The following is a 25369-nucleotide window of genomic DNA, read 5'->3' as shown; positions in this document are numbered from 1 at the left end:
GTATTACTTGATTTCTTGTGTAATACACTGAAATCTTGTAATATTGCAGTGTATTGGAGAATTAAGTATCTCCTCTGAAGCTAAGGCACAGGCTGGGCTTCAAAGCTGTAAAAACCTGTACGACGGTTCAGTAGACCCTCCGGCTGCAATGACAATGCCATTAACACCTTGCAATTATGTCTCAAAGCTACTGATGAGGTTGGAAGGCACAATTTCCCCCATTTCTAACCCCGTAAATGCAACAGTTATGACTGACAGTGGCATCTACGAGATTAAACTGCTGTGATCGGAGCTAGTTCTGATCCTAGCAGTTAGACTGTTAGGCTCGGGTGCCAGCTGTGTAAAACAGTCAACATCCGCTCTGTATGGAGCATGATCAGTTTCTGACCCTTCGCCATAGGTTCAGGGTGCACATCTATTGTACATGTATGATGGATGTCTTAAATTGAAACCTAGGGTGAGTTTGCCCCCCCCCCGGTCCTATTGGACCCAGCATCTGATCACGTTACCCTGTGAACGAAATCGGTGCTAAAATCCGCCAAGTGTGAATATTCCCTTAAGGTTCTGGGATTTTTCAAAGGCAGCCCATTTCTTACTATAAAAACGGTGTGTAATAACTGTACAGGACTTAGGATGCTCTCCCAGATGTCAGTTTTGCTGCCGTCTTTTAACATTGTTGCAAAAACATTGTATTTTTTCTTTAAAGAGAACCTGTCACCCCCCAGGCATTTTTAACGAAATGAGCCACCTTGTGCAGCACTAATGCTGCATTCTGTCAAGGTGGCTCTTTTAGTTGAGGTCCCTTCCACCGCTGAAAGAATCATTTTTATAATTTGTCCCTCATACCTGTAGTTTGCCCGGGAGACAGGTTCCCCCCCCCCCGACACAGACGCCTCACATCCATCAGCCATTTCCTCCTTTCCTCTTGGCGCCGCCTCCTCAGCATTCATTTATTTTCCTGGCGCCTGCGCTGTAATCTTGTTTCTTGGGCATGCGCAGTTAGTGCTGCCCATCCACTGACATCACATGATGTCTTCCTTATCGCGCCTGCATGGACGCACAGCCCAAGATCCCGGCCCGCAGTCTCTTCTGATTTATTCACACTGCGGGGCAGGATCTCGGGCCGCGCGTCCACGCAGGTGCGAGAAGGAAGACATCATGTGATGTCAGTGAAATGACTGATGGATGTGAGGCGTCTGTGTCCGGGGGGGAAAGACCTGCCCCCCGGACAAACTAGAGATATGAGGGACAAATTATAAAAACGATTCTTTCAGCGGTGGAAGGGACCCCAACTAAAAGAGCCACCTTGACAGAATGCAGCATTAGTGCTGCACAAGGTGACTCTTTTAGTTAAAAACGCCTGGGGGGGGTGACAGGTTCCCTTTAAATGCCGCCTAAAATGATTCAAAAAGCTGCATATACAGTATGTGAGGTCCGAGTACGTGACACCTGTGCAATCATTTACCGCCTGTGTCCGCATTTGTCATCACTGATCCCAAAATTCCACGTCATCTCAATGAAAAACATTAGCCGTCGGAGGGGATATTTCACCTGTGGTCAGACGTGGGCATATTTTGGGTGTGACGGGCCATATGGTATTTTAGTACACCCACACAACGATGTAATAATGTCATTAGCGCTGTAAAACAATAAATATACAATCTGACTCTTTAATGTGCCACAATATTTTTGTAGCGTGAGCTTAAAACCACATCCCTCCAACGCAAAGAGAATTATCTTATGTTTACTCGCCATTGATATTTCCTGAAGGTATGGTCTTGAAGACAATCATGTTTAATATATGAGGACATACAGATGGCACAGATAAATATACAAGTATTCACTTAGTGACCAGTACCTGAGAGGCGACGAGGAACATCGGTGATAGCAGGAAGCCCTGTCCCTCGGCTGGAGGACAAGGGGGTTGTGGAATGAATGGATGGAGAGGTCATCTGGCTCAGATACGATGGATACGACTGGTCATACGACCATGGAGGGGATGACTGCGTCTGTCTGGGGTCTAGAAAAAAAAAAGGAAAAAGAGATTTTTCTACTACATCTGAAATTATCCCATAAAACATAATAAAAATCTCCAACACATAGGATGAATCTCTCGATGGTACTCTTGCTTGACTTCTTTTGTTAGTGCATATAGTCTAGGAAAGTCCAAAAGAACAAGAAGACATCAATGGTTAAGACGATACACAGAAAAATCAAGTTCATTAGTAAATCCAATTATTCAATGTAATCTTTATTAGGAATCTGGAAGTGTTTATTTCCCTTTTGGGGGGAAGAAGCAGGAAAACTAAAATATTACACCATTTTCATAGGCTGCCTGAGTTATCCATAAATCTGGTACTGTAGAGAGAGAAGTTAAAGCTAGACAAATACATGAGATGGCCGTCAGCAGAATGTTGGTTTGACAGATCGCAATCTCTCCCGATTCCTCATGCACATGAGCGCTCGGCTATGAGAGAGGTGAAGAGCATTGCCAAACACCTGCCCTGAAAAGAAAAGAATCGGACACTGAAATTCCAACTGTTTGATCTTTGTCTCATTTGTTGGGGGAGAGTGAGGAAGTCTCCAAACATGAGATGGTCCAGCTGAAATTGACGCATTTGGCCAACTTTCATCTAAAATGTTATGTCTGAGGGAGTCATTTTTTTTAGCTGTCTCCAATAACCTCTTCAACTGAGAGAGCCACACACATAGACATCTACCTCTTCTAAATGTGGATGCTATGAGTGGGTTTCCCCCTAAATTATCTTTTGGCAGAAAGTGGAGAGGTCTCCATATAGGTCAGATGGTTGACGAGTCCCACCAAAATAGGCATTGGCTTAACTGTCTCCATAACCTGTACTAACTTCAAATGACATGATCACACACATGGACGTCCACCTCTTCTATATGTGGCTGCAATGGGTGAGTCTCCCCAATATCATTTTTAGGAAATGAGGAGTTCTCCATACACAGAAGTTGGTTGGCTAGTACCACCAAAATAAGTATTGGCTTTGCTGTCTCTATAATCTCTACAGACTTCAATTGAGAGGGTGACACACGTGGACCCCACCCCTTTTATATGAGGCTACAATGGGTGGGTCTCCCCGATATCATCTATCCAGTGTAATTTGGGAGGTCTCCATATACAAAAGATGGTTGGCTAGTCCCACCGAAATCAGCATTGACTTAGCTGTCTCCATAACCTCTACTGACTTTAATTGAGAAGGTGATACCCATGGACCACCACCTCTTCTACATCTGGCTGTAATTGGTGGGTCAAATGGGGTGCTTATCCCTGACATCATATAGTAGCCATTCAATCAGCTTATATTCAAGTAACGATCATGGCGAAATCGTGGTCTACCTCATGAGATATCAATGTTACCGTAGGGAGAAGAACTTGTTTGACAGTTGCAAGAATTTCTTTAAAGTCCTGAGGTGGACATGTTAACCTTAAATTTTACCTCAAGTACATCATGTGAGATATGTGACTTGCCGGACACACAGGTGAAATGGCTGAGTTTTCTCTTTACGAACACTAATCGTTCATTTAATGGTGGAGCAGTTGGCATCTTTTAATATTTGTCTCTCAGAAGGGATTTGCCAATTGATCTGACATCGTCTGGTTTTCAGCTAAACCACATGAAAAAGCTAATAGAACAAGGAGCTCATATCGGTACGCCCGCCTTGTAGAGTCTGCCAAAAAGCTATTATCCAATTTCAACATTAACCAGGAGTATTCAGAGAAGTTGTTCCAAGAGGAGGACTACCCTTAATCCTATTAACAAGTGTCCAAGAAATACGTAAAAAACAGGTAGGACGCCATCCTGGTCCATCCTCCGACCTTCCTGGGTTTTATGTACGTCCAGTAGCCGGATGGGGAACCGCTATTAGATCAATTACTAAACCAGACCTCATTAGTCCGTCCTATAAAGAGCTGGATGAATTTGCTCGGCTCTTACATAAGTTGGCCGGGCATTTGAGTGTGTCGCTTGGATTTCCTCTGGTTAAAAAAGTGGAAGAAATAAAAATAAAATAAAACAAACAATGTGACTTATGGAAACATCATAGTCGTCGTCATTGCCAAGTGTACAGCCGGGCCTCGCCCTCCTCGCCCTGAAATAGCAGGACCGTAGGAAATTTGTGTTCAACAAAACCGGGATGGACCAGCATCAACAATATGGTGAGTTACATAATATTAATAATCCTGAGTGAAACATTGGTTTGGGATCGGGTAACGATGGACCTACAATGTAACATGATGATAGACTCCCTTTCAGTGGTTAAAAAAAAAAATTACAGTATTTTTTTTTTTATCTGGCTTTAATGGGATCAATGAAGAGCCAAATTCTCAAATATTCTAGATTATGGGTTCATAGAAAACTATATAAAACTCATATATAAGCATATGCAGTCACAGAACTGGATGCTGTGCACTGCACAAGAGCTGCACTGTGATCTCCGTACTGCCTCCCTCTCCTGTCACTTGTCATTTTGTAAGAGGAAACACAGAGACCTATTGGGAGAATTGTCCCCAATTTTTTTTTTTTTTTTATAAAAAGTGGCACTTGTACAAAATACATAAAAATACTAACAATATAAAAACTTCTATGATATAACATACTTTTTGGAACCTTAAGGCTAGTATTAGGGTGTGGACATGGATTAGGTTAAGGTAATAAAATGAAATATTCTTGTCTTGCCCCGGGTGTTTGCAACCGGAGTTACATTCGTACCCTGACGCTTTGCGTATAAGCCTAGGCGGAAAAAAACAACATATTCAGAGGGCTCCGCTCACCTCTGTGTCCTGGTGGGTTACCATACCTCTTATTCAGACTGCGCTTCATATACATAAAAAACACAATTGTGACCCTATGGGCGACGTATGGTACATTCGATGGATGCCCTGTTACAGGTCGTAGTTAAATACTGGCATTGTCTACATCACTCAAATCTATCTATCTATTATATATCTATTATCTATCTATCTACCGTATCTATCATCTATCTACCGTATCTATCTATTATCTATCTACCGTATCTATCTATTATCTATCTATTATCTATCTATGATCTCTCTATTATCTATCTATTATCTATCTATCATCTATATCTCTATAATCTATCTATTATCTATCTATCTATTATCTATCTATCTGTCTATCTATGATCTCTCTATTATCTATCTATCAATTATCTATCTATCTATCTGTTTATTATCTATTATCTATCTATCTATTATCTATCTATGATCTCTCTATAATCTATCTAGTATCTATCTATCTATCTATCTATGATCTCTCTATTATCTATCTATCTATTATCTCTCTATCTATCTCTCTATCTATTATCTATCATCTATCTATTATCTATCTAGCTATCCATCTATCTATGTATCTATCTATCTATTATCTATCTATCAGCAATCTATAATCTAACATTAATTTGACCTGAAAAATTCTGGATTATTGGATGTATCTAGAAAGCATATGAAACGTCCCGGTAAAGATAAAAAGCCTTTCAAGAAGAAAGAGCAAAAATGCCAACATAAAATCTATATATAAACAGAAAAAGGTGGAATTAAAATATAACTTTTAATCTGTTGATTAAAAAATCTAATAAGTGTGTGTCACCCAATTGAAAAAATATTTTAAAAAATGCCAATTTTTACAGGGTCCCTAAAATAGGGGAAAACCACCTGAATGCATTATAAAGGATGGTATCCTGTCACCTAAATGATCTATAGAATAGGTAACAAGATTTCTCCAGGATACAGCAATAGATAGATAATAGATCGATAGATAGATAATAAATAGATAGATAGATAGATGTAATCCATATTCCTGAGATTAAGCCGATATCGGACTATAACGTGAGAGCTGCAGACCTTACATTTACACTCTGCTTTGCTTTTCCTTACTTTCCTATAATATTCCAGGCTCTGTAGAGCTGACAGTGGTTCTATACTGTGTGTGCCTACAGATGTATAGTTATTATGGAGACATAGTGTGGATCGCCCATCTTTCCTGATCACAATGAGTGCACAATGTCAGTGAGGAGGCGCACATCCCTGGTAATATTATCGTTGCCCAGACGGCCGTTTTGCAGGTGCACCGTGAGACCGTATCGCCCTACACAGCAGACAGGCGACGCGTGTATTTCTCCGCTTCCGGTACATGCCATGCAGGGCACGCTTGCACGAGCGAGGCCTGAACGAGCCTGCAAACATCTCCTTCCTGTGTGTGCAGCGAGAGCGCGTTTCACGGAGCTTCAAACGTCAACTCTGCAAGTTATCTCGTTCCAAATAAGTTGACTTGTGACTTTGAAGATCAGTCCCCCGTGCTTGTGTGCTGCACATGCTAACGATCTGAGGTTCTTTTTATCTAGGCTGCTGACAATTTGAGCAAGCAAAAAAAATAGAAGAATAAAATTAACTCATCAGCTGCCAGTGATGCCCATATTTTCTGGTGGTAGGGAGTTGAGTCCTGGGACATGCCACAAAAAGGGTCATTGTTGGTTAATTAAATAGCTAACCGTGCTGGGATTTTATCCTAAAACTGCTTGTGAAATCATCGAATTACCAAGCAAGGAAGTCAAACGTAGCATTTACAGGTACCACGTACCCTGTATATATGGATCTTTCTAAAATACGACCCACAAAAAATATTCCAGTCCAGACGCCCGGTACCCACTGATCAGATGTTACCTGGCTGCCCAGCAGAAGAAAGTACACACAGCTCGCTACACCGTATAGTGGTCGTTCTCTAGTACTACAGTTCTGCTTCCATTCACTTCAATGGGAGATTAACTAAATTACCTAGGAACAGCCACAACGAAGTGTATGGACCCGAGCTGGGAAACCCAAGCCAGTGACTGGTGCTGAATCTGAGACAAAAGCCGTGTCAAATCCTCAACGTGTGTATGGGCCTAAACAACTAAAGCACTGACTTCCGTATTTCCATTACTTTTACGCATTGACACACGTTCTTACATATCTCTCATTCGTAGGTAAATCTTAAATTTAACACAAAGATAGAAATCTAAAAAAAACAACAACACAAACATTACAGTAAAAGCAAAACAAAACACAGTCGCAGATTACGGTGCATATATTAAAAAATTAGCACCTTACAAAAAGTTAATGTGACGTGACTATCTTCATGGACAATAAAACAAGGCTGCAATCACACACAACGAAAAAAATATAAAACACCACTAAAAATAGAAAAGCTCCTACGCAGAGGCACATCTCTACGTAATCGTTCTAGAAAGAGCTTTATGTACCTAAGGGCCGGTCATTAAGTATTAAAACTGTAAACTGGCACTATTAGATGAGGCACACAAGTAGGGAGTTTCCAAAATTATTGTGACCTCGTTGAAGGACATATTTTACCTTCTTAAAGGCGGCCAAAAGCTTGACAATGCGCTCCGTTAGCTAAAGGTGGGAGCCAAGCTCTTGACATTGGAAAACAAAAACTGGCCATTATGAAAGTGAACGTCAATGGATGTAATCAGAGTGCAAGAGTTTGTAGGAGTTGGCCTGTTTGATGTCAATCAGTCTTCTTCCTATTCCTTTCCTAGACGGTAAAGGGGTTGTCCGGTAAAAACAAATCATCACCTTCCTACAGGATATTGCTAGGTGGCTGTCCGCCGCGCTGGGAACAGGGAACTTTTATCCCAGTAAGATTGGAGCAGAATTTCACATCTTCTACCGCTACTCCATTCATTAACTATGGGGCTGCCAAGTGCTGTGCTCAGCTCCTCCCGGCATTCCTATAGAGAATGTATAAAGCAGGGGACAGGTGTCCAACATGTAGCTCCATTTTGTAACAGGGATAAAAGTTCCACAACAGGGATGAAAGTTGTCCATTTTGCCAATCGGTGTGGATCCCACCAGGGTATCACCTATACTGTGATGGAGTAGGTGATGAATTGGTCTTAGGACCTCTTCCTTTGTAATCCTACTTGAGAGTGACCAATAATACGAGAATGAGAATGGAGCCCTGTTAAAGTCCACTATACAAAAATATTAAGTATGTGGCTAAGAGGCAATAAGACCATGAAGGTTTGAGTCAACCCACATGGCTGTTATTGAGCCCATGAACAGAGTGAGACCCCAACATAGGTTAACTTCATCCTATTTCCCTATGGATATCATAGTATGACCTCATGCAGCACACCAACTTTCCATGGCCAACATAACATTAGAAGATTACCTTCTGAGATAATCTCTTTGAAGCAATAGAAGACGATACAATCTTCAAGTCCCAGTACGAGTAGCACATAGGATTTAATGGGTCAAAAGTACTATATCTCTGTGGTGCTAGCAATAACACCTTCTACACAACAATGACCAGCCAACATGAACAACCAGTTCTTGACACTGCCATGAGAAGGTAGAGCATTTTAAAAATGGAAAGTGATGACAGGTGGTTGAAGGGGTTGTTCTGTGTGAAATTAACTAGTCATTTTGCAATTCCTTTCCCAGACGTTAAGATTTTTATGATGGAGTAGAAGGAGAACTGGTCAAGATGTCTTCCTCTTCACCAACACACTCTTTCTTTATGTTGGCCCACAATATGATTTCAAACTCTGTTAAAGGCCACTATACAAAAACATTAGCTAAGTAAGTAAGAGTCACCAAGACGTAGGTTTACCTTATCCTATTTCTTCATGTACATGAAAGGACATAGATACTCATCTAGGACACCATCTTCCAATGGTCAGCACAAGATTAGAAGATTACCTTCAAAGATTTTCTCTTTCAAGAGATACAAGATGATAAAAACCCTGTTGAAGTCTACTATCCAAAATGATTAGCTAAGAGATTAAGAGTCACTAAGGGTACTGTCACACTTAGCGATGCACCAGCGATCCCGACCAGCAATATGACGCGGTCAGGATCGCTGGTACATCGCTAAGTGGTCGCTAGTGAGCTGCAACACAGGCAGATCTCACCAGCGACATCGCTGGGGACGGGGGTCGCTACTTACCTGTCACACTAGGCGATCCTGCTTCCTCCCGCCCGGCTCCACGCTCGTCGCTCGTCTCTCCACAGGAAGCGCCGTAGGAAGCTGACGACGAGAAGCAGTCCAGCCTGATCTCGCGCGATCAGCGATAAGCAGCGGGGGAGCGGGTCGTAGGTAAGTATCAGACACAGCGATATCGCTATAACGTCACAAGTTATAGCGATATTGCTAGCGATATCGCTTAGTCTGACAGGCCCTTAAGGCCATGTTGGGCTGAGCCAACCGATATGGTCGCTATTGAGCCCATGTTCAGAGTGAGCCTTTTTTACCTCACTCTACTTCTCTATGGCATGAACTCATGTGTAGGACACCGACTTTCCAAGGTCAGCACAATGTTAGAAGATTACTGTCTATGTCTATCTTCTTCAAGAAACACAAGTTGAATGAACCCATTTTGAAGTCCACTATACAAAAACATTAGCTAGCAATCACTAAAGCCATCTGTGATTGAGTCAACCTATGTCGCTGCTCTTGAGTCCAAGTAAAGAGTGATCCCTCAATTTAGTTTTACCTCACCCTTCTTTTCCATGGACATGACCTCATGCAGAACACCAACTTTCTATGCTCAGCACAACGTTAGAAGATTATTTTCTAGGACTGTCTTCATCAAGAGATAAAAGATGATAAAATTACCGGGTTCCGGTACAAGTAACAGGTGGGATTTATGGGTCATAATCACAATGTGTATGTGTTGCTATCTAAAATACCTTTCACACAACAAGGACCAACTAACATGAAGAACTAGCCATTTTACATAGTCACTACCAGAAAAATAGTGTTAAAATGTAAATTCCCCATCCTGTCAACACCTCTACTCTATAAAAGTTGTTTGATTTTCATTTATTAGTCAATTATCTAGAAATATACGAAATAAATTGGATCAATAGTAGGGAAAGGACCACCAGGAATCCCCGAGGACTGTCTACAATTCTAACACTGCTAACAGAGAAATGAAGGCCTATCTTCACCGGTTACGAGACCAATGAACAGGACATGTAAACCTCTCTATAATCTCAACGATAATGTCTATAAAAAAAATGACCAAAAAAGTATATCTGCCCCTTACCTGCAATCTGACTCTGTCCTTGTGGATTAAAAGGACTTGATGCAGAGGTCAGGGAGGGTCGTGGACTCTGAGTTGGGACACCCACTCTCATACTGGGATGAGGAATGCGCCCTAAATCACTGAGGCGTTCAGAGAACAAACTAGGCTTAGAGTCATCAAGCTTCTGTCTGTGCCCTAGAAACAGCAAATCATAGAATTAGAATTATTAATATTACTGTTGCCCACAACAAACCTACCACACAAAACACTATATAAAACACTTGGCTGGTAAAAAAAAAAGTACAATCAGCCGGGGATCTTTAAAAAAAAAATGTCCCTAGCATTCAGCTTTGATAAATGCATAACACAAATTAACTCAATATTGCAAATTATTTAATTAAAAAAAAATCCCAAAAGTTTATTGCATCATGGATTGTTCATTATAATAATGGCTTTATCAGGGAAAGATCTAGGTCAGTAGTAAAAACCTGCTCTGTGTTCTTCAAGAACAAGGTCAGTATGTTGTATAAGACAATTTGTAAAGCGGCATTAAAAATTCTAATAAATGAAATAAATAAAAAAAAACAACATATAAAAATAATAAAAAAACGTAAAGTAATCTACTATATTATCGTCTTATTCAGTCTGTAACGGAAATCCCGCGGCGATGATTGGTCGCGCCCAGACAGCCACAACCAATTAGTGCGAACGACGCACGCCTCCGTCGGGATATCTGTGGCGCGGTGGCGTGGAGAGAGAGATTCTAGAATACCCGATGCATTAGAATGCCTATATAATTATAATTATATACCTACGTTGCCGTTGAGTTGAGATTTGGACACTCGGGCCATGGATGTGTGAATGCAGCCTTAGTCCATGTTACAAAGGGACCCAAGGCATTAAAAAAAAATAATGTCCTACATTTAGTTTGTTCAGGTAAAACAAAATATATAAATTATTATTATTTTTTTTAAATATTGGATTAAATAAAACTGGAAGAAAAAAAAAGGCCATCGACATCTGAATCTGTATCAACATTCAAAATGTAAAAACTAAAAAAAAAAGAAAAGAAAGAAAAAGAGGCTCGAGGCATTAAAAACATTTTGCCCTTTGATTTGGACTTCAATAGACAAAAAAAAAACTATTTATAAATCTCAAATGAAAAATATATATTAAATTAAGGATTTTGATTTGGGTGTAAGTGTTTCTGAAAACTATGGCAAATTGAACATACTAATTATGATTAGTAATAAGAATTATGAGGATTTTAAGGGATTGTCTAGGATTTAAAAAAAAAAAAATACATGAATAATAAAATGTCTAAGTCCGGGGTCACACATGTGAGAAACTCGGACGAGTCTCGCACGTCAATAGAAATACAAGCAGCCGCACGCACCTCTCCCTAGTGCCGAGTATTGACGTGCAAGACTCGTCTGAGTTTCTCGCATGTGTGACCCGGCCTAACAGCAGTAAATAGTACAAAATTTAAAAAAAAAAAAACAAGCAATACACCTGTTAAATCTTCCAAAGCTCTAGTGGTCCCTACTGGATTTTGCTGCAGTCATAATGTCCCTATCTACCTTGCAGCCAATCACTGACCTCAACAATCATGTGTCGTACATGTAGGCATCCCAACTGAGGTCAGTGATTGCCTGCTTGGCCACATGACAGGTGGGGACATTTATCCTTCCTGTATTTGGAAGGTTTGTCTGGAATCAAAAACCCATTTTTTCAGGACCCTAGCCTAGCGGCTACATTGGTAGTCCATGGCCTGAGCCAAGCGAACCTCCTCCTACCTGCAGGTATTCCTAGCACTTAGTCAAATTAACAGGCCTAGTAATCAGAAGCTGCCATCAGATTCCTTGGGCTGATGGACCAAGCTCATGCCAATCTTTGTGCTCAACTCTACTGAGGACCCCAATTTATTAGGCAGATTGACTACAAAAAGCATCTCTGGAGGACCCACCATGACAATACATTACACATAAACTTCAGTGTTTTTATTGAACACTGTGTAATGCCTCATTTCTCCTGTGGGGGCTCTGCAGCTAAAACTAGTTTCCTTCAGAGTTAAAGCCGATCATTGGGGTTACCTGCAGCTGTAATCATCTAGTCATTGAGGGACCCCTTCTAACAAAAGAAGATTGTTTTAACCTAATAGGCACTTGTTCTGAAAAAAGTTTCAAAACTTGTTTCTATATACAGGAAATTAGTCCATTTTGAAAAGAATAGCTTTACCATGGGTGGGAATAGGAGCAATAACTCTTGTGACCTGCAGTTTAGCATAACATATTACATAAGAGGCTTGGTGGCGATTGGGCCAAAGAATACAGAAAGTCTTCGCACTATCGCCCTCGGGCAACAACAACTTGCTAAACTCCTCTGCGCCTCTGTGAAACTAATAAAAGAGAATATAAAAGTTGGAGTGTTTCTGTGCCAGGGGGTTGAAAATCAAACATGCACGATGGGTATTATTGTTGTTAAAAAGATTTCAAAGACGGCACAGCCAAGTCGAGAATGTCACGCCATGTTCCCAACCCACTCTACCATCTCTGAGTCCTCGAGGAAGGAGACAGGACAATGGCATCCTCAAGTCTTCCATTCGGCTTTCCAAAATAAATATCGAGGTTACATCTTGTTCTGTTATTCTATTTTTAACCATACGGAGTCTGTTTGTTTTTTCTAATTACAGTAGATCATGTTTTAACAGGCTAAAAAAAAGTGTTGGTAAAATGAGACGTGGGTGCCAGGGTTTGTAAACTCTTGGGTAAGAAAATCAAACTATGAGTTGACCAGTATAGAACATGTTTAGGTAGATCTTCATGGACCCTACAATCTCAAGGGACTGTCCTTTCCTGACATCAGAGACATATAGATTAATGCATATTTCTCTACGTCTGTGAACAAAAAATCTATTTCCCCCCATGTGGCTTTTAGGCTGTGTGAAATAAAAAAGCTTGGCTTTATCCTTATTTTTGGCTGGATCACTGTTTGCTTGAACCTTCATTATTGGCACGGTCCAGGGGTGAACATAACATTAGTGCAACCTATGGAACCACCCAGGGGCCCAAGAGCTTGGGGGACTCACTTCTACCTCCAAAGCCACAAGTAGAGCCTCTAGATAAGCACGACAGTAACACCCTACGGAATTATATATTTATATATAGATAATTAAAAATTCAAACATATAATCAGTTATCCATGAAATAACCGTGATGTACTGTGAAAAGAGTGGAAACCACTCAGAGAGGGAACTAATCAGGAGCCTAAAACACAGCAAACCAAGGGAAATCCAGACAGGAAACATATAATAAAAAGATATATCTTTATTCAATAAAATGAGAAGAAATGACAAAAAAAGTGGCACAATGTGAATGTGCACGTACCAAGATACATAAATAGTTTAGCATAAAAAAGGGGGATAAAAGAATATGATGTATATATAAAAAACAATATTACATATGGCAGATTTAAGGTATGGGTGACATAAGTATATGTAATTATAATTAAAAAAAATACCCAAAAATTAATCAAAAGGCACCAATAAAAAAATCAGATTATTCCAAATGTGTACTGGAATCAAAAAGGAGCCACATATAAAGGCAGTAATTAAACAGTGCACCAGTGTCAAAGCTAATAATAATAGTGACCAAAGAAAAAAATCATAACAAATATGTAAAGAATCAATTTTATAATCAATTGCAAAGGCCACAAACTAAAGTGCACATGTGTCAAGGTTAACAAAGTGCCTTAATTGCATATCAAAAGTGCATAGTGCAAGAATTGCCACAGGATGAAAATAGGGGGGGATATACCATTAAGAGCCGCCAGATCTTGATAACGCGCACCTCGACACGCGTTTTGGAAGCAAGTTCCTTCATCAGTAGCATCTCTAATAGACAGAAATGTGGTCCTGCAAAGAGCCCATATAATGTTTTCGTACAGGGGATCTTTTTTATCTGGGTCCGCCACTGTCATGGTCAGTCAACCCATCCCTCTGGTGAACTAGTTCACTTTCTCTATTTTTTATATATAGACTCTGCATACTACTGCTCAGCCAAATTTATGTGTAGGGCTAGTGACAGTGGGTCCCAGAAACTCCTAGTTATGGCCTAAGTCCTAAAGATTCAAATTCTGGCTAAACAGAACACACAAGAAGTGAGAACATAGCCATAGCAGTTTTCTAATGGGCGACCTGAGATGGAGTAAGAGAAAAATCAGCTTGATCCTCCACCGGCATCAGCTTATTTCTTATTCTACTTTTAAATTAAAGGTGGTTTCCCACAATGCACAAATCCTTACAAATTGCCAACAATGCGTGATAGACTGGGATTCAAATCCTGCGACTTTCATGATCTGTAAAATGTTTTACCAGATACAGCCCTATGAGAAGATGAACCATGGGTGAAAAATGAAAAAAAGGGCTCTACTGACACCTACTGCAAGTAAATATCAATACTAATCATTAATAGGAGTTGTCCATGACTCGGAAAACTCCTTTTTATATATTATATTCCCCAGTGTAAAATAAAAATAACAGATATTCGTCAATACACTGGTGCCATTCCTGCGATGCCATCACCAGGGCTCGCTTAACATTCTTATGCCACATGAGCACTGCAGCCAATCAGGGGCTCAATGTTAAGCTTACTTCTCTCATATTTTCTTTGGATGACCCTTGGGAACCCGTAGAGAGTGTGAGAACTTCAGATCACTAGTGGCTGCTGATTGGATGCAGGATTCACTTGGCATAAGAATGTTACGTGAGCCCTGGGACCTAGATTGCTGGTATGATGGTGCCGGTATAGAAGGTGGATAGCTGTTATTTTTTTTGCACTAGGAATTAATCTTTAAAGAGCTAGGATATTGTCCGAGAAGAAAAGAAAAATCCACCTTTGTCAAGGTTCTTGCCTCTTGTCAGTGCAAAATAGGAGACTGTTTGGCGGATTATGCGGTCTTTGACGGAGGACAACGACGTATGGTTTCTCCTTGAGGAGAGCACCAAGCTGACACAGATTTATTGGCTAGGCAATAACCGGCCTGGGAAAAAGGTAAAAAGCACTACCTATCCTATAAGTCTACAAACATCAGGATGGCGCTATCCTCAAGGAGAGCTGAATGAACATTGTAGTGCTACAGTTGCTGAATTTTGATGATTGTGTGAATCCTGGGGAGGCCACAAATGTAAGTTTTTTGAAAAAAAAAAGAAACCCAGACAGATTAGTTACTTTGGACATGCTACGCGACAATTCCATATGAAAATGCGGTGACTTTTAGGTAAATTTTAGTTTACTTCCAGGGACAAAGACCACTATACATAGTAGACAGCTGTTGGCCGAAGGTTTGTTCGGCCTCTTCGATTCATACACATGAATGCTTGGTGTTCCTGTGTTCACCATGAGCTAGCCGATGTCAAAATCTTCTAAAAGCAGCTTATCTCTGCACCAAACCAAAGAATCAGCCATTGCAATTCAACAGGAAGAGAAAGAGAAGAATCAAGAGGCCACCATACACATCAGATGATTTGCTTAACCCATCGATATTGTTGGGTTTGCTTTCATTTAAAGTAGTCTACGCCTGATCAAACGTATAAACAGTCTTGATTTTCTTCAGATCAAATGGAAAAGTGCAGATAGTATAAAACCAGTTAAAGGGGGCTTAACTAAAAAAAAATCTTTAAAAAAATTACCGTATTTTTCAGACTATAAGAAGTACCGGACCATAAAACGCACCCCAAATTTTGGGATGGAAAATAGAAAAAAAAAAGATTTTTATAAGATGGGGGTCGGTCTTATTGTCTGAATTTAACGTATCTTACCTGAGGGCCGGCGGTGGTAGAGCAGGGTCACAGGGGGCCTGGTCCCTTCCTCAGGAAGTCAGCAGCAGAAGTGGGGCAGTGCTGCAGTCCGGTGTCGGCGGTGAGGCAGAGCAGAGTGCACAGCAGGGTCCCTTCCTCGGGATGCCGGTGGCAAAAATGTGGCGATGCTGCGTCCCGATGTCCACGGTGAGCAGAGCAGAGTGCATCATTGGTTTCTCGGAGGACATTTTCCTGAAGCCGAGGGCCACCAAGATCTCAATCCGTGCCGCCTCCGGCGGCCCACGGCATAAGGAGGATGGCAACAGGGAAGCTAATGATGCACTCCCGACTGCTCACCACCGACACCGCGCTTCAGCATTCCCAGACTTCTGTCGCCGCCGATTTCCCGAGGAAGGGACGCTGCTACACCACTGCCGCAACCCCCGGTAAGCCTGCATTCGGACTATTAGATGCATCCCCCATTTTGCTCCCAAATTCTTTTGGGAAAAAGTGCGTCTTATAGTCCGAAAAATACAGTAATTCAATTTAATTCCAGATCAGTAGTGAGCGGCTAGGCTCAGACACCATAATTGCCACACGTGAGCTCCACATCTCATATTTTCCTTTTTTTTTTGCCATTAACGTATCAGGCAACTGTTTCAAAAACAAAAATAATACAATAACTGTGGAAGGTGTCACTCAGACTTCAGCCATATTTATTACCAATGCTGCTTGCAATAACAGATAAGATGCTGCGGTTGCTCCCAGCGTTGCGAGCGGCATGGGACGGCTACATCTGTTCCTCTCACAATATTTGAGGTGGAAGTCAGATAAAGCCCTTCTGCAATAAACATCTGTGTGTGAGTGATAGGTCCTTCTCACACACTGGTGCAAGCAGTACAGTGAGGAGGGGCCCCCGAAATGTCATAAAGAGACAGCAGGGTCTCTTGCGGTTTAGAAACAGGAAATGTGCAAAACAAAGATCAAGCAAGGTCCTGGCACAAGCAATAAAAACACTAAAGACTCACAGGCCAAACAAATATCACTCGCTCTGGAGAGCGACTTATTCTCCCACCAGTTATATACTGCAGGAGACAATGATGGACAGGTTCATAAATTTTGTTTTATGTCCTTTTGCTAGCAATGTACTGTTCCATGTAAATACTCATTCACAGTAACCATAGAAATACAATAAAAGTCGCCCAAAACATAACATTTCAACTATCTTTACCTATTATCAGACATTCACGAGAGTTAAGGTCCGATTTAGAAAATTCTTTTACTATACAGAATGTCAGGAAACACAAATATTCTCAATATACTCATAGTAGTAATGAAAAAAATAACCCAACGTTACTTCTTCCAGTAAACTCACGTCTACGGAGAAGGAACCCTTGCCTAGTGCAGTCAATCATTGAACAACCGGAGTGCATCATGTTTGATAGGCCATGCCATCAGTGAATGTTACGATCAGTGGCCAGGCTGTGGCGTTAGATGATGCAGGGAAAATGAGGGAATACATGGCGCCAGGGATGAACATGGAATGCGCTAATGAGTTAGGTCCTCCAAAAAGAAGGAAAAGTTGCCACCAAGAACCTTTCCATATTAAATCCATATGCCCTATACAGATGTGTCCACCTTTACTTGTTCTTAAATTTTTAAAGAGGTTTTCCATCTTGTTTAAATCTTCCCAATGGAAATCCTTTAAAAAAAAGCCCCCAAATCGATCCTCTGCCTCGATGGTCTCTGTTGGACCGGACGAGATGAAGTCCAGCCCATTAGTCTCCTGACCCTGCAGCCAATCGGTGGCCTTAGCAGTCAGGTCTTTCATAGCTATAACATCATCTCTTACAGATGTGCCAGAGATCTTAAGAACAAAAGGTGAAATATGGGGGGCTTTTTCTTGTCTTTTAAAGCATGGTTATCAACTGTTGAAGGTTTTAACAGGAGCGGAAAAACAATCCAACCAAATTCAATGTTACCACGACATGCTAACAAAACCCCAGATAAGCTGCAACCCATAGCTGTTCAGCCCAAGAGCAAAGCTAAGAAATATTTCTATTGTATAGTCATATAGAGGTTGACTTGGGCATTCAACCATTTTAGGTTTAATCAAGCAACATACTCTAAGTGGACCTTGAACCAAAAATATATGTTCCCCATGTACAAATTATCCATGGAGATGACTGGAGAAGACGGGAGAACATTGAACAGAGTATTCGGGCAAGCTCCCAGATAGTTCCTTAATTAGTAGGAGGTGGTAGGACCTCCTCCAAAATAGCATATCAAATGCAAAAATGGTAAATGACTCATCATGTGCTTCGCCAACACTAAATCCTCTGGTCCACTGGGACTACTCCTGAAATACATTGTTCACAAGGGAAAAAATATCACCTGACAACCATGTATTACTTTTAACATTTTGCACATTGTAAATGACGGGTTTAATTTTAGTGTCCACCTTCACTGATAACCTTAAAAGCAGATGGTCTATTTCCCTACATGACAGATGACTAGAAGAAACCTGATCTAGATAAACATGTGCATCGTTCTGTTTTTGATGCTGCAAGCCTGGATGCCAAGCTATAAGCAACCTGATTTTATGGAAACATTTCAGAAAAAGTTATTTATCTTCCAAAATAAAGAAGATTATCTTTCTAGTTTCACCAATAGGTAGCTACACAGTAAGTCAATACACAACATATTATAGAGTCTTGAAACGTGACAAGGGATATCACCCAAACCAGAATGTTTCAAGGCTATGTAATGGAGAAGATTTACTTTTTTTCTATAGGAGCATAAGCTGCAAGACTCTCTCTACACCAGCACAATATCTAGGAAGATCTCATATGGTAATTGCAATCTTTAAACTAAAATATGATGCCCTTTACACGTAAAACATCTAGAAACGTATGCATATTTTGTCAAGTGCTAACATATTCTGGGCAATTTGCAATTTACGAGGTGGATGGCCTTCGATGGGTCTTCTTTGAGTTGCCTTTGGGTCTTCTATTTCAAGATGGGTCTTCTATGGTGAGATGTTCCTGGGTGTTCTATTACAAGATGTCTATGTGTTTTCTACGGTGAGATGCCTAGGAATCTTATAGTGAGATATCCATGTTTTTTGTACCAAAATCAGTAAGCAATAGAGGAAACCTGAGCTTGATAAGATAAGCACTTCCTAGAGTTCTTCACAGTAAACTTCAAAAGTTGGCCATAGAAATTAATCTCGGCCAAACTCTTGAATTTTGGAAGAACACACCAACCATCTAAATAACATGGATGTTTGTTTCCCCCATGCAGACATACAATGCTGAGAGAAGAAGGACTGGGCACAGTGAACCTTAACTCGACAAAGTTTTGTCCTTATGGGAGGTGAACTGACATCAATTGCCTCTAGCAGAGTAGCAGTCCCTTCTCCTCATTCAAAACACATCCCTGCTTGGCTTATTAATCTATGGAGGGTAGGAAAGACGGTTGGTTAAACGAGTGTTCAGCTGCCGCCTCTCAAATGTGCTAGCTCAGCCAAATTTTCTTTAATGTGTATGCACAACCAGATTCTGGAAAATGTCCACTACGTGTAGGTCGCAAGGAAAACTAATCTTTTGCTCAAAATCTGAATTTAAACATAGTTTAATAATTATTATATAGTGCCAACATATTACAGACTTTGGCCTTTCTATGAACATCCATAAGGGCCTTTACTCCATCACGGAATGCACTCAAGTCACATGAAGTACATAATTAATAGACTAACAATCAGAAGTTGTGTTTTGCCGCTAAAACACCAGGTCGGGACTGCCTACGCATTTTTGAGCATTATCGTATGATGTAGCTCTATATATACTTATTGGGAACCCGTAGAGCTGATTTCATGTGCCTGAACCGCATGAATAAGACTCTTGCTGCCTTATTGCGGCTATGTAAGTTTTACGCTGCAGCGTTTATGGGAAAACATACATTGGGAAGCCAGCTGGAGACTATGAATCTCAGATGATAAGCCCGAGGCAACTCCTTTGCATCTTCTCCTCCCCGTAATCACTTTGTCTGACAGGTCTCTCCCTATACACATATATAGGGTCAAATCTTTCAATCTAGGGGAGCTGGGCATGGAAAAACCATTGGGGACCGGCCTTAGACTAAACATTCCATACGCAAAGTCTCTGGTGGGCTTCTTAAACTATTTATTTTGTAAAAAGGTGCCACGTTTCAATGCAGAACATACATGGTTGTAATATTGGAGTCAGACTCTGATTCATGCTGTCCGTGGTTTGGGTAGCATGAATCAGTTTGACAGACTCAATTAAAGTCAACCTTGGTGGGAACTTGGGTCTGGTTGTTCTTCGAGGATCATACTGGGATATACCCATGAATAAACAGCTATCATAAACCCACCAATCTTAGTTTGCATTGGCAACCTCAAGATGTAGCACATAATTCCACAGTAGCAAAAAAGACCAGACTTACTCCATTAATGTACCTTATAGAAACAATTGTACCAACCAAAAAGCCAGTCTGATCCAGCTAAAACACATGCTAATGTCAGCAGTCCACCAGAACGATGAATGGTCACCTACAGATTTGCTACAGCTGCCTGAGGAACATGTATAAACTGGCCGTTTTCCTAATGCTAGCAATTCTTTTTAAAACCCAGCGAAGGCCCACTTCCACATTCTTACCGCACAAATGAGATTTCACAAAAGTAATTCAACTGCAGAATTTCGGTCCAACTAAAATAATTGTGCAGACAATGTGACCTGATTGCTTTCAACAGAGCTTAACCTGTGTGGTCCATATGTATTTCTCCTGCACCTCAGGGAAACACAAAATAATATTCATGTACGTGTGTAATTAATGTGCGGGTCGGGATGAAGATGAATGCGCTGCAAGATTAGCACCTGTCACATTAAATATGCCATCGCCTGGAAGACTCACATAATCACACATGGAACGAGCTTTAGGTTAGGCTGGGGCGATGTCTCAGCAGCTTTTACAGGCTGCTCCTGAGACTGCTGGAAGACATGGAGTTTCTAAGGGATAATAAAATGTTATAGCCGAGACCCCCTCCTAGAAGCTCAAAGCACGAAGGACCTCGAAGAACAGAAGAACATACAAATGTTTCAGTAGGAAATCTGAGTCTTACAAGCTGAGCACCACTTGTGGTCAATAAATGATCTACACGGTTTACAAGATGGGTCCAATTTTCCTCCAAGGTGTTAGAGCCTTGTAGGAGATGTTACCTCTTCAACTCACAATCAGTACTTCATTTTTCTAACGCTATCATCATAAATGTACCAATTTCAAGTGTTTAGTCAACCATTGAGTAGGTCTTCGTCTTAAAAGCTCGTCAGCACTTGTGGTTCTTAAATGATCTACACAGTTTACAAGATGAGTCCTTTTGTTCTCTAAGGTGTTGGGGACTTATAAGGAATGTTACCTCTGCAACCCACAATCTGTCCTTCAATTTTCTAGGGTTATCATCATGAATGCACCAATTTCATGGAGCCACACAAGTGTGAATTCAACCATTCACAGCCAGATATTGTGACCAGATCAGTCAGGAATTGTGTCCCGTAAGGATGAGATCTTGAGCACTTTTGCTTGTGGTAATCTATCTAATCTATATGTAGCTCTATCTTAACATGTACATGATAAAGGTCTAATCAGTCCTCATACTTGAGGTCTCGTTTCAACCACAATATCTGCTCCTTACTTCAGGGGCCAATAATTAGGGTTTTCTTAATTTTTAAGGAAAAAAAATGTACGGTTCAGATGTTATAAAAAAAAATAAATAAATAAATAAATAATGATAAGCCACCATCTCTCATTAATCTCCAGATACTCAGTTTTATCAATCTTATAAATCCTGGCCAAAATCAGATTTCACAGTGGTCTGCCCACCGAGGGCGACATGTCTCCTACCAAACATCTCCGATACCGCTAACCCTCTGATCCACTTCCTTCAATATGTGCCCTCTCCTGCCGCCTCTTTTAGTTTTTGGCCCGATGCGACATTAATGTCAGTGATGGATTCTGGGCGAATTCTCTGTGGTGGTTTTGAGGTTTCGAGTACTAAGAATCTGCGCGATGTGGTGTAATTGACAAACTGTGCTCCAGAACACGTCTGATTTCCCATGTCTACAGAGATTCAGCTTAACTATTTCTCTCCTGATGGTGCAAAGAAGCAAAAAGTTGTGAAAAATAAACCCTGCGGATACTAAAACAGACCTGCTAAAAGTAATTATACTATTGCAAATTCATGTGTATGGTCACAAAATGTTTACAGGTTATTATATTAAAGATGCGTTCACAAATGACTATTCGTAGGTAAAGACTGATCTGGGGTTTACAAACTGATGGATGGCCACCTTCAAAAAGTCCCAGTAGGGACCAATGCACAATGAGCACCCACACAATACAGAAATCCTCAATATGAACCGTATAGGAAGAAGCTCAATGACCATTTGTACAGTCTCATGAGACCACATACAAAGCCATGACACAAAACTACCAAAAATTCTCCTGGTCACACCTTCATATTCTATTGACTGGGGGATCCTATGGTGCACGATAACAGTTAACGCCTAGAACACACAAACCTTTTCATGTCTGTTGGATCTTTGTGCAATTTTCAAAAAGTCCTAAGTCCAATTGCCCTCAAAGTCTATTTGCAGTAATGTAGTACAAAATAATAGGGAGGAGGGGGATGAAGCTGCAGAAAACAAAAACCCTAGGTAAACAGCGCAATAGGATTTTATCAAAAGTATAAAAAGTAAAAGGTGAATAAACACGTAACTGCTCACTTTTTGAAGTTGTGCAACCCACAACTGACGAATTAAGAGAAGGTCTGCTACTGCAGCACTCTCAGGACAAGAAAACCTGCTGTGTATAGCACGAGCACGGAGGATCGGACCGGTGATCTGCACTGCCCATGAGGTATTCCCAATAAAAATTCAAAGGACGTGGTAAAAGAAGAACAATGTGGTTTATTTTCAACGCGTCTTGAAGTTGGACTAACTTCATCAGGAGAACCACAATAAGTTAGCCCAACTTCGAAACACATGGAGGGCTGTGCGGCCCTCCAAAGAAATGCCACCCCACACTATTACTGACCCACTGCCAAACTGGTCATGCTGAAGGATGTTGCAGGCAGCAGGTTCACACTCAGCACATGTGACAGATGTGACAGAGTCTGGAGACGCCGTGGAGAGCGATCTGCACATATTTTTGACGAATTGTGGAGCACGTTAATCCACGACAATTTCAGAAAGGCCAGGCCCCTTTCTATGGTAACTCGTAAAAATTGACTAAATCACATAATAGAAAGATATGGAGGCAGTCATGAAAGGCAGTTTTGTTTGCCGAATTTAGGCCAGAACTCTGGTGTTTTTTAGCATGATAAATATGCATCATTAATTTTTTTTTTTTACGTAACTGTATGACTTTGTGGATATACAGAGCAGGCACTAATATGGCAGGCAGGGGCTAACTGGTTGCAGCTTCCCAGTATCCAACGGTGTTAATGGTCAAGTACCGTTCACGATCCAACCACAGACTCGCTTCCATATCTAGAGCGCGGTGTTGAAAGCCAAGACCACAGTAAATTACAATCAGGACCGTGTCTTGCACAACCCGGAGATTTATGTGTGGTACTGATTTCCTCTCTGCTTTTCCTTCAAAACAATTACGACTTTCGACATTTTCTTTAAACCATATTATCAAAATAGTCATTTTCTTTGCAACGAGATATCCACGTTAAATTGCTACTTGGTGACGTGAGGAATTACCAGCCCACCTTTGGGCTCCCAGATCGTCCCCAGTTATTCATTTCACTTCGTCCACGGAGTCGGCGTGTGACAAACTCAACACGACTTATCTGCCAAAAAATCATTTACAAAATAATTTCCAGTGCACGTTGTCGAGGCCCAGAACGCAGGACGTCCCGGTGGATAATTTCCCGCGGCGGGGCCGATACAGAGGGTCACGATCTGGATGATTTGCAATGGACGCGCTTGGAACAGTTGTGCTGGCAGCCACATTTTTCTTTTCCAAGATGTTATATTTATACCCTGTCATTAAAGGGGAAAGAGAACAGCTGGAACTTGTCCTTTTTTTGGCCTTCATAGAACGTGGGCACACGACAACTTTCACCTGAAAAAGCGCTAAAAAAACCCACCAAAAAGAATGAACATAGTGCACCGCAATGTCAAAATGACTTGATGCGCATGTGTACCGCCTTTTGTCCTTTCCTTTAGCTTCAAAAGCCGCGAAGTAGCTAAAAGAAGTGACCTGACCATTTTTGGTGGCTTCTCCTTAGGAGCCACTGCTGTTATATATGGAGTTTAAAAAAATAAAACTGCCAGCGGCAAAGCCACCGCAAACAACGTCCAAAGAGACGAGTGAAAACTTGTTTTCCCTGAAGAGTCTTCAGCTCCAAAAATGATTCGGGAACGCCGGTATCTAAAAAATGAAGTGTACACAAAGATGGGGCTCAGATACAGGCCCTCTGAGAAGAACGACAGATTCAATATTGTCTCGCCCGAAAAAAATACTAGAAAGTCGATGAGAGAAGAGCTGATTGCGATCACATATCACTGTGGGGTTTCGCAGGAAAACACCTCTAGGGCGATCTCAAGTGATCAAAGGACGTCTTCTATCCAAATGCCCTGAAAAGGGGATCGCTTGTGCTGGTTATCTCAGGGTGCCATATTTCGAGTTTCCAAATATTTTTGGTAGATTCATCAATTTTGAAAAAGATTCAACATTTTTGCACAAATTTATTTCAGTCCCCCAGTCCCCCCACACTCCCGGAATGAATTTATGTATGCCTGAAAATTTTGTACAAATGTTGTGGTATTTTGGATGAACATGCAACTTGTTAGACTAAAAACGAGCCTAAAAGGTTAATGAGAAAAATAACGAGCATTTGGGATTGTGTACTATATTTTGCTCTTGAGCCATTTTGAAGAATTTGGAGCAAAAAAACGTCAACTAATAACACATAATGAGACAAAAAAAGGAAATAATGAATCGGGACCAAAGTACTGAAGGTTGTAAAGATCTCTACTTGAATGGCTAGATAGATAGATAGATAGATAGATAGATAGATAGATAGATAGATAGATAGATAGATAAAAAGGTGATAGAAAGATAGATCATAGATAGATAATAGATGATAGATAGATAAATAGATAGATGATAGATGTAGTAAGTGTTGTATAGAACAACTACCCCCAGCATTGTCTTTCTTCGCTCTGATATTACTCAATGCCTGGAGTCATTCCTCCCAGGCAGCTGTTTCCTGTCCTCCTCTCTTCCCGTCCTCCACTTGTCCTCTCTATGAAACAGCTCAGGAGATAAATATGAAGACAACAAAAAACACAGAATAAAATGTGGAAAATAATGAAGAGACAACATATCCTTGGCCAATGGGGCTGCAGTAGACTGGCCTGATCTACCTGCCAGGATAATGACACTGGCACTCGGAGTACAGGATAA

The 25369-nt window shown here is 40.9% G+C and overlaps 1 protein-coding gene across 3 annotated transcripts in view; it reads right to left on the bottom strand.

Annotated features, from left to right (window-relative positions):
- The window catches only part of RUNX2 (RUNX family transcription factor 2), a 249685-nt gene that overhangs the window by 15084 nt on the left and 209232 nt on the right, over positions 1–25369 (bottom strand). For 2 of the 3 annotated variants that reach the window (XM_073586535.1, XM_073586532.1), the window contains 2 exons: positions 10096–10269; positions 1859–2020 (listed from right to left, as the gene is read on the bottom strand). In XM_073586535.1, the coding sequence (XP_073442636.1) occupies positions 1859–2020; positions 10096–10269 (336 nt within the window). The remainder of the gene's footprint in view (positions 1–1858; positions 2021–10095; positions 10270–25369) is intronic. The other variant, XM_073586534.1, reaches the window with a different exon arrangement.

This window comes from Dendrobates tinctorius, unplaced genomic scaffold (assembly GCF_039654945.1).
Source record: "Dendrobates tinctorius isolate UK_male_01 unplaced genomic scaffold, ASM3965494v1 ptg000093l, whole genome shotgun sequence".
In the NCBI taxonomy this organism is placed as follows: domain Eukaryota; kingdom Metazoa; phylum Chordata; class Amphibia; order Anura; family Dendrobatidae; genus Dendrobates; species Dendrobates tinctorius.
This window is presented reverse-complemented; position numbering and strand designations above follow the sequence as displayed.